At 42.3% G+C, this 16,476-nt stretch overlaps 1 protein-coding gene across 1 annotated transcript in view; it reads left to right on the top strand.

Moving 5' to 3' along the window:
* Positions 1-16,476, top strand: part of LOC126260011 (alpha-tocopherol transfer protein-like) — a 48,267-nt gene that overhangs the window by 13,448 nt on the left and 18,343 nt on the right. Inside the window, exons 2-5 of the mRNA XM_049957171.1 lie at positions 3,266-3,406; positions 7,604-7,763; positions 9,726-9,975; positions 10,118-10,228. Of these exons, the coding sequence (XP_049813128.1) occupies positions 3,268-3,406; positions 7,604-7,763; positions 9,726-9,975; positions 10,118-10,228 (660 nt within the window). The 5' untranslated portion in view covers positions 3,266-3,267. The remainder of the gene's footprint in view (positions 1-3,265; positions 3,407-7,603; positions 7,764-9,725; positions 9,976-10,117; positions 10,229-16,476) is intronic.

Here is a 16,476-nt window from a genome sequence, read left to right as displayed (position 1 = left end):
TTATAACTTATAGAGTGCAGCAATCAGTCGTCGTTTTTTTAGATTTTATTACTCAAATCCAGATTTAGGCTAGTGTCTATTCATACTGTCCACGTTTTAACTAAGTATCTAGAACACCACACGCAGAAGTCGTATACCACTGACTTATATCATGCCTCTGTAATGAAGTGCGAAGACGAAAGTGTTGAACCTCTACGGCTCTAATAGTGCATGAAATTCGCAACAGCGTTTTGGTGAGCAAATAACAGAACACAATAACAATGGAAGAATCAAGAAATGGCAACAAAGCCATCAATACACACTACCTGAGCGAATTGCATGTCCGACGCAGTCACGACATACAATCCGTATGCGTCCACACTACGCATATTCCAAAAGTGCACAGCGCTTGGAGACAAGCGTACACTGTGACAATCCTGCTTGGGACAGACCCGACCACGGTCGTTTCTCCTTGGGCACAACCAACTAAAGACAGTGTGTGTACGTGTGGGGCGTTCCTTCGTAGTTAGCGACAACTTTCTGCTTATTTGCAGCAATGGTTACAACTAGCCGCCGCTGTCACACGGCGCCTTTAGCGCTCCACTCGCGCAGATAAACCCTTCTCTCTGTCAGAAAGGTCACAAGCAGCGTCAACAGGGATTGTGGCCAACATAGAATAACAATTCTGGTGCTGACAACTTAGGCCATAGTGCCGAACACAGTAGACACTGATTACTTGGAAATGTATCGGAAGGTATCAAAACAATCGAAACTATGTATGCTTATATTCATTTAATACTAAATAAATGCACATAGAATGCTGTGGATGATCAATACTGTGATATACTGCCTATCGGGTTTCGTCTGAGGATCTTTGACGTTTCTTTAACGATTTTTCTGATGTTTCTCCAGCACGAGTAGCTGGTATTGCCACATTTCTGGAGGCCGATAGTCCTCCTCGGAAACGACAGAAAAATCGGTAAGCAGACGTCGGACGAAGATACCGGGACAAAAGTCAATACAAAAGATGGTTCAAATGGCTCCGAGCACTATGGAACTTAACATCTGAGGTCATCAGTCCCCTAGAACTTAGAACTACTTAAACCTAACTAACCTAAGGACATCATACACATCCATGCCCGAAACAGGATTCGAACCTGCGACCGTAGCTGTCGCCAAAAGTCAATAGACAGCCGAATAGGTGACCACCAGAGCTTAAACGATCTCGTACGGGGTGTTCGGAAATTCCCGTTACAAACGTCTAGGGCTGAGACTGAGTGGATAATATTTTGAATTGAAACCTGTGTCCAGAAACGTACAGTGGTGCAACCATTTGAAAGCATGTTGCTAAAGCGACCGCTTTTGCAAGTAATTGATTAGGCGAGACCCAGTACATCTTTTGTTTTAGAATTGCTCGCATTAATAGCCAAAGAAATTGCTCTTGTACTCGCTGACGGGTTCTCTTCAACGTGATGCAGTACGGCCTCTTCCACTTTGTGTGTGCAGCGTCTCCTTGGAGCACCAGTTACACCTGCTGACGGTGTAGGTAACGTTTCGCGAAACCGTTGCATAATTGTGGCGAAAAGGGTATGCGATGGAGTAGGACGCTGTGGAGAACGACCCTGACAACGGTGACGAGCAACTGTTCCATTATTATGACCTTGACCATTCAGAAGGATCTTACCGGTGTATTGTGCAAACGTGTATTCAACCATGTCGATCTAACACTCACAGACACGTGAATGAGGCTGGAAACAGGTCAGAGATTAGGACAGACGTCATATGACCTAACCACACTTCACTATGGCTACCCTGTTGCATACCTACTTACAAGGGAACCTCCCCATCGCACTCCCCTCAGATTTAGTTATAAGTTGGCTCAGTGGATAGGCCTTGAAAACTGAGCACAGATCAATCGAGAAAACAGGAAGAAGTTGTGTGGAACTATGAAAAAAATAAGCAAAATATACAAACTGAGTAGTCCATGTGCAACATAGGCAACATCAAGGAGAGCGTGACCGTAGGAGCGCCGTGGTCCTGTGGTTAGCGTGAGCAGCTGCGAAGCGAGAGGTCCTTGGTTACAGTCTACCCTCGAGTGAAAAGTTTCCTTTCTTTATTTTCGCAAAGTAATGATCTGTCCCTTCGTTTATTGACGTCATCTGTTCACTGTAATAAGTTTAGTGTCTGTGTTTTGCGACCGCACCGCGAAACAGTGCAATTAGTAGACGAAAGGACCTTCCTCTCCAATGGGAACCGATTATGTGTGAGTGCCTGAACTTTGATAATTGACACACGATCCCGTAAACAATACTGCTCTGTGTACCTGTGCAGCTTCGCAAAATCATAGAATCTTTACACAAAGTATTTCACTTGCAGAAAACCAAACACATCTAACGGTTGCACAAGAGGCGTACAACCTGGAGGAATGGTAATCACATCTACTCCCACACTAAAATTGTCTGAAAATAAAAAGTTAAACTTTTAACTCGAGGGAAGACTTGAAACAAGGTCCTCTCGTTCCGCAGCTGCTCACGCTAACCATGGGACCACGGCGCTAATGAGCTCGTGTTCTCCTTGATGTTACCTATCTTGCGCATGGACTACTCAGTTTGTATATTTTGCTTATCTTTTTCATAGTTCCACACAACTTCTTACTGTTTCCTCGATTGATCTGTGTTCGGTTTTTCAAAGCCTATCCACTGTGCCAACTTATAACTAAATATAAGGGAGGGGGGGGGGGGGTTGCGATGGTGAGGTTCCCTTGTTAGCAAACTTGTTTTGAACCGGCTGTAGCACAGAAACGGTGCGTTTCTGGACTTAGATTTCTATTCAAAATATCATGTACACATTCCCCTCTACCAGTCTCAGAAGTTTTGAGAATGAAAACTTGGTGCAGGCAAGCTTCCAGCTCTATTTTACATTGAAAGATGTCGCTGGTAGATGAGGAAAGGAATACTTGCAGAAGCTTGTAACGAAAATTTCCGAACACCTCGTATTAACACAATTTTTGGTAGCTCGAGAAGAAAATGCTATGACCTGGTAAAGTAAAAGAGCCGCGTGGAATCAGCCAAGCGGTCTAAGGCGCTGCAGACATGGGCTGTGCGCCTGGTTCCGGCGGAGGTTCGAGTCCTCACTTGGGCATGGGTGTGTGTTTGTCCTTAGGATAATTTAGGTTAAGTAGTGTGTAAGCTTAGGGACAGATGACCTTAGCAGTTAAGTCCCATAAGATTTCACACACATTTGAACATTTTTTGAAAGTAAAAGACGATTCCCCTCTCTGTGGCAGGTATGGCGTTCGAGTTCCCGACAGAAGAGCAGAAAGCGCTTGTGCGCCAGCAGCTGGGGACGAGCGAGGCAGATATCCGGCAGGCAGTGGCCGCCATTCGCAACTGGCTGCAGACACAACCGCACCTGCCCGACGTCATAGGTCAGCACGCCACCACCATCTGTCTCTTTCTACACTGGCTAACTCTTCACGAAGCAACAGACTGGTATCATGCAGCACTTAACCTATAACTCCATCACTACCTTTAAATGCTGAACATTCTCTGCATCTGGCTGCACTTACAACGCTACCGAGCGTGATAGTGCAGTGGTTAGCACACTGGACACGCATTCTGCAGTACGACGGTTCTAGCCCCCATCCACAAATCCAGGTTTAGGTTTTCCGTGATTTCCGTAAATCGCCCCAGGCAAATGTCTGGATGATTCATTTGAAATGGCACGGTCCTTCCTCATCCTTGACACATTCCGAGCTTGTGTTCCGTCTCTAATCACCTCGATCTTGACAGGACGGTTAACCTAATCTTCCTTCCTTCCTTTAGTTTTTACAAGGCTCTCGAGCATCAAAAAGTACTGTTTATCGTCCCCTCAATTAGACATTGTGAAACAATGAATGAAGACGTACAGTGAGTGGTTGTACTTTAACTACATAAGCTATTTCACTTTTTTATTTTTTCAAACTCTGATCGGTTGAGAAATTAAAATGACAGTGAAAATAAGGTGAAGCTTTGCACATATGTTTTGTGCAACATCCCTGGTATTCCTGTCTATTGTGCCACATCTTCCTTTTCAGTTCTGAGCGCACAGTCTATAAAACAGAGTCTCCTGCAAAGTGCGATGTCCTGCCTGATATCATGCAGCCCACATACCTAACTGTCAAACATTTCGTTCTTCATAGCCTGCACTCGACCAAAACTGTGGTTCTACGATATTTGTTCACTGCATAAATTATGTAGTAAATGGTAGGATTACAGGTAGTATTGGTAGCATTTGTAGGGAAAAAACACAAATGACTGTTAGAGACAGAAACTGGGAGCGATGACTTCTCTTTGTTCTTTTGTTTTGCACATAACAATTCAATATTAGTCCATTGTGTAGTTTATATCCTTTAAAATTTATTTGGCATTTTATAAGTAATAAAGACTAGTTGATAACGTAGCTTCTGCTCTTTCGTGTAACCAAAGCAATTACGTTTTATGCAAGTACGATTTACATGCACAAAAAAACAAAATCTGTATAAATGTTGTTGTTATTTTGTAATTACTTTGTTTATCATGATCAAAGGCGACAGTTTCCTTATTAATGGCAAGAGCAAAAGATTTTTATGAATAACAGAAACATATTTTATATGATCTCGATGAAGTATTGAAGTGAGGCTTGATATGTTATTGTTTTGCGCTTTCTTTATTTTACCTTCTTTCAGGAAATCACTTTTTCTGCTGCTATACGACAAATCATTATCTTTTTTTAAATTCTCACTTAATTTCTGTACGGTTTACCACTTTCAGTTTCTAGCGAAATCTAGTATGACACTGATTGCATACTCTGACAAAGCGATTAAAATAACGCCCAAAAGGTGTGCAACACGCTTAATATACTGGTAACGCTATCATCATCTTAAATGACGAAGGCTACTAGGAAAACCACCGTAGACTACAGCTACGTACGGTACTCTGCGGTATCCTATGGTAGTTTTACAGCAGTACTTCTTCATGACAATCTGCGTCTACATACCGCATCTGCAGCGAAGAAGCTCCTAGACCGTTTGGAATGGGATGGATTTGATCACCAATCATACAACCCAAACTTTGCTCCTTCTCACTTTTATCTCTTTGCTCACGTCAGCCGCTGGCTATGACGACCCCGTTTCGGCACAGACAACGAGCTGGAGGCCAGCGTAAGGAATTGGCGAATATCACAGGTGCTGTCTTCTATGAAGAGGGTACGGAAAAGTTGGTACCACGCTACCACAAACGATTATATCAGATCGGAATGCATGTAGAAAAGTCGCTTGAAGGTGTACGTAGCAAAATGTTGCAAGAAAATCATTTTTTATTTTCGTTGTGGTATCTATTTCTCGACCAGTCGGAGGTTGAAACGAAAATAGGCCTCATTTATGGGGCAGTCAATTGAGAACGAAACGAACGGAAAAATAGTATTTAAAGTGTTTCTTATTACAAAAGTAATCGCCATAACTGTTATTAAATTTATTCCACTGGGAGACAAGATGGTAAACGTCTTAAAGGAAAATATATACCGTTGCTGACGGGCCCATGATTGTACCCAAGCGTCCACCTCTACGTCTTAGGGAAATCGATAGCTACGAACGTCTTTCTTCGGGGCTCCAAAAGTATGGAAATCGCGTGGCGAGAGGTCGGTATTGAATGGAAGATGTGTAAGGGCTTCTCTGCGAAACTTCTGCAGCGTTGTGGCCGATATACTACCGTAGTTGTTTCAGCTATGTTGCAGAAATTTCTCTGGGCATCCTTATACATCCTCCACACAGGCTCGACCTCTCGTCGTCATCATCATCATCATCATTTAAGACTGATTATGCCTTTCAGAGTTCGGTCTGGAGCATAGTCTCCCTTATAAAATTCCTCCATGATCCCCTATTTAGTGCTAACATTGGTGCCTCTTCTGATGTTGAGCCTATTACTTCAAAATCATTCTTAACCGAATCCAGGTACCTTCTCCTTGGTATACCTCGACTCCTCCTACCCCCTACTGCTGAACCCATGAGTCTTTTGGGTAACCTTGCTTCTCCCATGCGTGTAACATGACCCCACCATCTAAGCCTCTTCGCCCTGACTGCTACATGTATAGAGTTCATTCCCAGTTTTTCTTTGATTTCCTCATTGTGGACACCCTCCTGCCATTGTTCCCATCTACTAGTTGGTTCAAATGACTCTGAGCACTATGGGACTCAACTGCTGTGGTTATCAGTCCCCTAGAACTTAGAACTACTTAAACCTAACTAACCTAATGACATCACACACATCCATGCCCGAAGCAGGATTCGAACCTGCGACCGTAGCAGTCGCACGGTTCCGGACTACGCGCCTAGAACCGCGAGACCACCGCGGCCGGCCATCTACTAGTACCAGCAACATCTACTAGTACCAGCTACTTTCATATCCGTAACCTCAACCTTATTGATAAGGTAACCTGAATCGACCCAGCTTTCGCTCCCATACAACCAAGTTGGTCGAAAGATTGAACAATGCACAGATAACTTAGTCTTGGTACTACTTCCTTCTTGCAGAAGAGAGTAGATCGTAGCTGAGCGCTCACTGCATTAGCTTTGCTACACCTCGCTTCCAGTTCTTTCACTATGCTGCCATCCTGTGAGAATATGCATCCTCTCGTCATGAGAGTTAAATATTTTTGAAGTCCTGAAGGCAGACATTCGTGTCCGTCGACTTTATCGGACGAAGACGTGCACGCATGGGTTCAAATGTGTATCAGTAAGCAACCGCAATCATTTTTCAAGAAGGCATTGACCGTCTTGTCTCACACTGGTATAAATTTATTCCCAGTTATTGTGACTATTTGTCAAATAACAAACAGTTTACATCCTTTTTTGCATGTGTCTCGTCTTAAAAAAAAAATGGTTCAAATGGCTCTGAGCACTATGGGACTTAACAGCTGTGGTCATCAGTCCCCCAGAACCTAGAACTAATTAAACCTAACCTAAAGACATCACACACATCCATGCCCGAGGCAGGATTCGAACCTGCGACCGTAGCGGTCACGCAGTTCCAGACTGAAACGCCTAGAACCGCACGGCCACCCCTACCGGCTGTCTCGTCTTCATTTGACTGCATCTTCTCAATGAACACATGGCTCGGTTGCTATTTTAAAAGTGTTTACGACTAGGCATGGTGTATCTTAGTTGTGCACTACAAGCAAATTTAAATGATGTGGCACATGACAGCAAAGATATTGGACTAATTCCTCCTTCAATTTCTATAGACGTTCTAATTGCAAACGTAATGAAATGATACATAATATCCCTGTTTTGCGATACTTATGCCGGTAGCTACTTTTAATGTATCTACCTCCCCTCAAAAGTGTTCGCCATTAACATGCTCCGACAACATAACTTGCTTTTGACTTCACAATTCTACTCGTTTTCCACATCCGTGAGTTCCTTATCTGTAAAAATCAGTAACGAATCCCTGCTTTCAGAACTACATGTCTCTATGGACCATTCGTTCTCGTAAATAACATGGAATAGCTGCTGGAATCTTAGAGCGATTACTTGGAACTTTCTCAGATGACTGCACCACCTTATTATTTCGTCTTCTGATTCTCACACTTTTTTTTTATTTCGCAACAGACGATGAACGGCTGGAACGATTATACATAAGCTGTAAGTGCAGGACGGAGATGGTCAAACAGATACTCGATGCCAGCTACACACTGAAGAAGAGGTTCCCCGAACTACTGATGAACAGAGATCCACTAGGGGAAGACATTATTACAGCTCTGAAGTGCACGTAAGTAAAACTCAGGAGAGAAATCATCCACATTTTTATTTCCAAACCTTCAGAATGCCTAATGTTTTGCACAGTGTGCTTACACTGTATACAGTTTGTTACGTACTCCTGAAATTATGAGTAACAGCCTGCCAAATGACTCTTTAAGTCCACACCAATAAACATTCTTCTTAGATTCACCGTTGTCCACATCGATTTCCACAGCTGAGAAGCTCTTAATTTGTAACTAGCCAGAAAACGGAGTTTCCACCAGGTACCGACGTTTACTGATGGTCCAGCTCTAATAGTGTTCTACGGTGCCTTTCTCTATTTCGAAAATAGGGGATCTGTTTCCTTTATGTTTGTGGCAATTATAAAACTTCTTACGTTTATTTCATCTAGAGGCTGAAGACAAGAGCAAGATAATTCTTTCTCGTATTCAAAGATTCGTTGACAGGTGTTTCAGGCTATTTTACACCATGTGGTATTTTGAGCTTCGTCAGGTAGGTTTGTAGACCATACTGGGGCACGACGCCTTTCAAATTTCTAAGATATGTACATGAGCAGTAACGGAATTTATTTTCATTCTTTGGATCTCGTGAAACTGTTTATGCTGCCTTCAATCATCAGCTGTTTGTACCCGTAATTTATCGATTGCTAGCAAAGTCAGTTCATCAGCTTCAGACTATGCGTAAGATACTAAAACGAAACCGCGTCTATGAAAGTTACATATCGTTTAGAGATTTAAAACATTAGAATGTTCATATGAAGATGTTCGGTTAAGGGATTTCATACTTTTGCTTATTATTTGTATTAGTTGGAAAAGAAGAAAAAGAAAAAAAAGAAATTAATACATAAATGTTTGACGTGGTAGATATTTATAGGAAATAGGTGCGGGCCATCTAGTGACTGCGGAGAATATAAAGGATTATGTCTGAGTATAGAACTTCACGAAACATGTGACTGTGGATAAGCGTTGTGTTTCGTATACACAGTGCCTAAAATTCTAACAATAAGCTATATGCAATCGTAAATTACACTATTGCTACCATGTCTTGTGAAAGTGTTATTTTGTTGAATCGAAAATATAAAATATAACCATCGTTTTTGGGGTCATATTTCCATAAATTAATTGGAGATAACATCTGAGGCTGTTTTCACTCTAAAATACTGATCTCTAACACAAACGTCAGTTGCAGTCACTACAACATTTAGTTTTTTCAGCGTTTTTGGTAAAATCAAACATGAATTTTGTTTAGTACCAAATTATTGTCTTTTCATTAAACACATGTGAAGAACAGAAATCAGTTATAAATGATGTTTTTGTTGAAATCGGTCTAGATATTATGATTCATACGAATCAGAAATAGATTTCTGTAGCAAATATATATTTTTAAACTGTTAATGAGAGCCTATTAGATCTTTCTCTGGTATCATCGGCTTCATTAAACGAAATATCCATATTCTAGTAAACTCTTTCCGAAGTGAATTTCCTTCAGTTTAAGATACACTAAGATGGCACATCGGTTTACTGCCGCTGATCACGTGATGTTGACACATGGCAAACGTAGGTACCTAGCTATATGACCCGTGTTAAATTATTGGGAGGCCAAGCCTAATTTACGGAATGGTGTTGCTTTCCATTAGACTTATAATGCGCATCACAGGCATCTAGTCTCACTGATGCTATACTTTTTATTTTTATTTTTATTTTTTGTATTCTGGACTCAAATTTAGTCTCTGTCACCTGACACCGAGATCCCGGTAAAATATGTGAAGAAGATAATCTGAATTAAAGTGCAAATGAATTACTTTATTTACATCAGAAATCACTATTGCAATTTATTTTTCAATTATCTTTACCAGTGCGATTTATCAGAGGTAGTATCTGCTTTGCACTAATTTATTCAGATTTTAAGAGATTTATTATGTCTGCTTCACCTACGTTCCTTCTATGCATAATGTCTAGCAACTCGTTTCCAGGAAAGTGCCTACGATGCCTCGCCTCACGCCACAGTTTCATCGAGTTGGAGTCCTCGCCGGTATCGACCCAGACCCTACTAATCTAAACCCTGTGCATGTTGTGAAGGCTAGTCTCATGATAATGAATTTCGTTCTGTCATATGACTACTCCGTTGGATACATCTTCCTGATCGACCTACACAACGTATCAACTGGACACTTGAGCAAGTTGACGGTTCGCGACCTTCGGGCACTTGAACTGATTTCCAGGGTACGTATTTAATTGACAACATTTCGGAATGTTCTTTTTACCAGCAACAGTAAAGTGGAAATTATGTATTAATTTCATTATTTTCTTCAGCTCTTGAAACTAACATGCGTCTGCGACTGTCTTTTTTTTTTTTTTTTTGCAGACAGCTTACGCCAAGAGAATCAGAGCCATACATTTTCTAAACGCACCGAAAATAATGAACATGGTGATGTCCATAGTGAAACCTGCTCTGCCCGAAAAACTACAGAAGAGGGTGAGTTAAACGACCAATCGTTTGTTCAGAGTTGGGGGGCTAGACAAAACGGTGTTAATTTATTGCTGTCGTTACATACATTCTCCTATATCCATTATGTTTATTTCAGATGCCATATTTCAAAATAATACTCACTTTATGAATACTGTATGCGATGAATTTTCCGTATCCCCATCCAAAGATGTGTACCGTGGAAAGGCAAATTTGTGATGACCAGCGTTTTTGACGCTTGTCTGTGGCGCCATCCTGGGACGGAAATCGGGACTAGATGCGCAGATTGGTGGTCAGTGTGAGTTGGCATGAGAAGACAGATGATTCTTATTAGCCAAGCTCAGGATGGAATTCGTGATAATTTATCTGGCTAAAGGCACTCATTGGACCTTGGGACAGATTAGTGTTTACCCAGATTCCAGGGTGGCGTATGCATACGGAGATGTCGTGTAGCTGTGGTCTGTGGTGGAGACTGTTGGGTTTTGTACAACAGTAGTATGCTAGGTGACCTATAGACAGCAAGGGATTAAGGCGCCGTACGTATAACAGTGAATTTTTCGCCTATACTGCTGCTGTATAACTACATTTCTAGTTGCGCTGCCTATTGTGGATAGTAGTGGTGACAAATCAGTTCAAGTGTTCAAATGTGTGTGAAATCTTATGGGACTTAACTGCTAAGGTCATCATCAGTCCCTAAGCTTACACACTACTTAACCTAAATTATCCTAAGGAGAAACACACATACCCATGGCCGAGGGAGGACTCGAACTTCCGCCGGGACCAGGACAAATCAGTATTCTGTTGACATTTTGCTGTTAACGGCTGTGATCACAAGACACACTTGACTCTCTTAGGAGCAGTTGTGACCTGTATGTTAGATGGAGTCGTTTCTCGCTTCTTTACTCACAGCAAGCCACTTACAATGTGCACTTTTTTATTGTTTCGAGTCTCAGTTTTCGAACTGGTTTGATGCGGCCCGCCTGGGATTCCTCTCCTCTGCCAACGTCTTCATATCAGAGTAGGATTTACAACCTACGTCCTCAATTATTTGTTGGATATATTCCAGTCTCTGTTTTTCCTACAGTTTTTGCCCTCTACAGCTCCCTCTACTACCATGAAAGTCATTCCCTGATGTCTTCACGGATTTTCTATCACCCTGTCCATTCTCCTTGTCAATGTTTTCCACATATTTCTTTCCTCTCCGATTCTGTGCAGAATCTCCTCATTCTTACCTTATCAGTCCACCTAATGTGTACAATTGTTCGTTCACCGCCGTTATCGCACTTCCTGGGTCAACTAAAACACAAACTGGCTCCTCCTGGCAACATACTAAACGTACATTCCTATGTTCTCTGCTAGTAATTCCCTGGGTGAACTTGACTTGAGGGATGCGTTTCATAATATTGCTAACGGCTCTCGTTTCCCACCGTCAGTCTGTAGTACGCCTCCCTTTATTACTTCCACATTTATCCACACTTGCGTCGCACTTGTAACGTTTCCCCACAACTCAGCACTTGTTCTGTATAACTGCGTAAAATCCGTTCCGCCGCTGTATTATAATTTGGTGTAATGTACCCGGTAAAATTCTGTATCATTTCATCGACATATGATGTAGCCGGTATTTGGGTACTAGTTCACGAAGTTGTTGAGATGTGGGAGGTGATGTGCAGAAAACCGCTGTGTTTCTATCTTTTGATTTAATACCAACGAAATGGGGCTTAGCATTTGTGTTTCCGTGTACTGGAGGCAAAATACTTTTACTGTGTTTTGAATTCTAGTTTCGTATGCATCAGTGGATTCCTTCCACAGCTGTTTCTTTCCATATCGTGCATATACTGTGTCTTGAAATGCCCGCGGGATATCACATTATCAGAAATGTTCCTTCGGAACTCATATATTCCATGATTGTTTTCTAATGATTCTAAGATCCACTCTCTCAAGGTTCCTTCGAAATTAGCGGCTAATAACCGTAACAATTCCGTCTCCGACAAGGTGATTATATGTCCTACTCGTGGACATCTACAAATAATCCTAAAAATTCTACTATTCACGCAAGAGAGTTACCCGTAAAATTTTTACACCTTAGAATATACTTCTGTAACGGATTAGGCGAATTAGTATAATTATTCCTCACCTCCACCTGATTTTACGATATTTCCATCTGAGATTTTTGCATTTGAGAAACTTTTTATACACACCTTTCACAACTAACTGTTGATCAATCTCAGTCGTTAGTGGTGCAAATGGCTCTGAGCACTATGGGACTTAACATCTGAGGTCATCAGTCCCCTAGAACTAAGAAATACTTAAACCTAACTAACCTAAGGACATCACACACATCCAAGCCTGAGGCAGGATTCGAACCTGCGACCGTAGCAGTCGCGCGGTTCCAGACTGTAGCGCCTAGAACCGCTCGGCCACCGCGGCCGGCCGTTATTGGTTCTAATGTAGAAACGTCATCTCCCACCACGCCCTCCTCATCCGTTAACCTGTGTTTATAATGTTTGTAAAGTGCCTCTAGTCGTCTAAGTAGGCCAACAGCAGGTCTTCATTCGCGAAATAACTCTTTACGTACTTCAAAATCCTGAAGCACAGCGCGCAGTGCGCCAATGGTCTGGCTTAACTCGTCTTGGTGGAGCTGGAAAGTGATATACTTTCCAGTAGTAAGTCATTATTGCTGCACCAATTCATCCAGCATTCTTTGCGAATGCATAAGTCTCTTTTTTAAATTTCGTACAGGACCTCATCTCACCGGAAGCACGTAGGGTCTCTCAGCGTCGCCGTAGCCCACCTGAAACAGAACACAAAGGACAGAAAGTTGAATAACAGTGTGTCAGTCCGCCCTACCCCACCACATACTTTTACCCTGCTACCATCTATGCACCAGAAGGCTATGCGGAGGCAAAACTGGGTGTTAGAAACGCGCTCTGACATTTTCATATTTTTATTAAAACTAAACATTCACCAATGATTACAAATTATTAAATCATTAATCAAAATCTTGTTATTTCGGTACACCTTCTGTGAATGATATGTTGCAGTGGAAATTTAGCAAATATCTTTCAATGAAATAGTTTGTGGAAACTCGCAACTAAATGTAACTACTTTCTTTTAAAATTTTAATTTACTTGAAATTACTAAACCAAAACATTCGTAAAGGGTAATGATTATTTACGCAGTTAAAATTTACTGAACCTTCTTGACCAGAAGAACAGTAAACAATAATAATTATTTGCACGGCTCAATCCAACAGACACAGTTTTTGCTAATCATGAAATAGTAATTAATGAATTTTTTACAATTTATTTCCAACCGTCGCACACCAGGCAACGAAAGCATCTAACACACTGTCACAATGAGGTAACATTAACAACCATTAAGGTTACATTACATTACCAACATTTGAGAAAGACTAGTAAATTTCATTTGACCCCAGTTTGGTTGACAACCCATGCGCCCCAGCAGCTTCAAACCGGCTACGTAGAAAACAATTTTTCCAAACAGTAACTGAGTGATAACATATTACAATTTAGTACTAGAACTTTACACAAGTCTGAAGCACACCTGGAAAGAAAATAAGCTCAAGCATCGCGTCCTAACAGCACGAGTATAAAACCAACGCCCTTATTTTCTTAAATAAAGGGATACCCTTTCATCATACTTAAATACCAGTTACTACGTGCGTATACATTTGAATGTTTGTCACTGTAATGCTTATATCACACAGAAATACCTCATCCCGCATCCGCCTGTCACGTGTGGCATATGACTCATATAATCAGAAAGGTTATAACGAAGTGAGAAACGGCTCGATCTAACATACGAATTACAAGTGCTCCTAAGAGATTCAGTCCCGTGATGTAATCACAACCATTAGCAGCAAAATGTTAACAGAATACTTACTTGCCATCACCAGTACCCACAACAGGCTGCGTAACTTGAAACGTAGGCACGCGCTATACAGGATAAATGTAATCGTCTGCTGCCCACACGCCACGCAGCATACCACTGTCGTACAAAACCTCAGGCCACAGTTCCACGACACCTCGACCTGGAAATGTGGATAAACAGTGGTCTCTCCCAGGTCCAATGATGCCTTTAGCCAGAAAAATGCGCACGTAATCCGTACTGAGCTTGCCCAGGGGGAAGCTGCCGTGTCCTAGCGCCAACTCGGACGGACCGCCGTTCTGCGCCCCTAGCACCGGTTTCCGGGCCTGGATGGCGCCACAGCTAGGAGTCAAAGGCACTGGCCATAACAACCCCACGCCACACATGGTTTCAGGTAAGGCTATCAATCAGTCCATACTTTAGAGCACCAATAACAATGCCCGTCTCTGTGACTCAAAATCGGCATTATTTTTCACACTGTGTGTGCTATGGTATTTGCGAGAGCACTTTTAGTGTTCGTGATTTATATCAAATGATATTCACACACGTAAGGACCTACCTCACAACGATGTCCGTTGAGAATATACACTACTGGCCGTTAAAATTGCTACACCAAGAACAATTGCAGATGATAAATGGGTATTCATTGGGCAAATATATTCTACTAGAACTGACATGTGATTACATTTCCACGCAATTTAGGTGCGTAGATTCTGAGAAATCAGTTCCCAGAACAACCACCTTTGCCCGTAATAACGGCCTGATACGATTGAGTCAAACATAGCTTGGATGGCGTGTACAATTACAGCTGCCCATGCAGCTTCAAAACGATACCACAGTTCATCAACAATAGTGACTGGCGTATTGTGACGAGCCAGTTGCTCGGAAACCATTGACCAGACGTTTTCAGTTGGTGAGAGATCTGGAGAAAGTGCTGGCCAGGGCAGCAGTCTAACATTTTCTGTATCCAGAAAGGCCCGTACAGGTCATGCAACATGCGGTCGTGCATTATCCTGCTGAAATGTGGGGTTTCGCAGGGATCTAATGAAGGGTATAGCCACGAGTAGTAACACATCTGAAGTGTAACGTACACTGTTCAAAGTGCCGTCAATGCGAACAAGAGGTGACCGAGACGTGTAACCAATGGCACCCCATACCATCACACCGGGTGATACGCCAGTATGACGATGACGAACACACGCTTCAAATGTGCGTTCACCGCGATGTTGGCAAACAAGGATGCGATCATCATGATGCTGTAAACAGAACCTGGATTCATCCGGAAAAAAGATTTTTTTGCCATTCGTGCGCCCAGGTTCGTTGTTGAGTACACCATCGCAGGCGCTACTGTCTGTGATGCTACGTCAAGGGTAACCGCAGCCATGATCTCCGAGCTGATAGTCCATGCTGCTGCAAACGTCGTCGAACTGTTCGTGCCGATGGTTGTTGTCTTGCAAACGTCCCCAGCTGTTGACTCAGGGATCGAGATGTGGCTGCACGATTCGTTACAGCCATGCGGATAAGATGCCTGTCATCTCGACTGCTAGTGATACGAGGTCGTTGGGATCCAGCACAGCGTTCCGTATTACCCTCCTGAACCCACCGATTCCATATTCTGCTAACAGTCATTGGATCTCGACCAACGCGAGCAGCAATGTCGCGATACGATAAACCGCAATAGCGATACGCTACAATCCGACCTTTATCAAAGTCGGAAAGGAGATGGTACACATTTCTCCTCCTTACACGAGACATCACAACAACGTTTCACCAGGCAACGCCGGTCAACTGCTGTTTGTGTTGGAAACTTTCCTCATGTCAGCATGTTGTGGGTCTCGCCACCGGCGCCAACCTTGTGTGAATGCTCTAAAAAGGTAATCAATTGCATATCACAACATCTTATTCCTGTCGGTTAAATTTCGCGTCTGTAGCACGTCATCTCCGTGGTGTAGCAGTTTTAATGGCCAATAGTGTAATAATCAGTCAGAGCGAGCGGACCTCAAAAAATTTACCATGTTATCACGAATTGGTTTCTACGTGTGATATTCGAAACGCTACGTTCCATAGTAACCAAATGGATTCTTGTTGGTAGCATTAACCATATTTTTTATTATACTGATTAAATATTTACATAAGACACCTGTGAGACAGCTACTGTTTGTAAATAAACCACTCGATTACAGCCATTATATGAGTGCGTGGTGTCTGTTCTTTCGGAAATGTACGAAAGAACAAATACGACGCGGAATCTGCAACAGTGATATGTAACTGATGAGCCATAACATTAGGTCCACCTGCTTAGCACCATGATCGTCCATCTTTGGAACGAAATACATCACTGAATCTGTGTACCAGAGAACCGACTGTTT

This window comes from Schistocerca nitens, chromosome 5 (genome assembly GCF_023898315.1).
Source record: "Schistocerca nitens isolate TAMUIC-IGC-003100 chromosome 5, iqSchNite1.1, whole genome shotgun sequence".
NCBI classification, from domain to species: Eukaryota; Metazoa; Arthropoda; class Insecta; order Orthoptera; family Acrididae; genus Schistocerca; species Schistocerca nitens.
The sequence above is the reverse complement of the archived record's forward strand: the minus strand, read 5'-3'. Positions and strand labels throughout refer to the sequence as shown.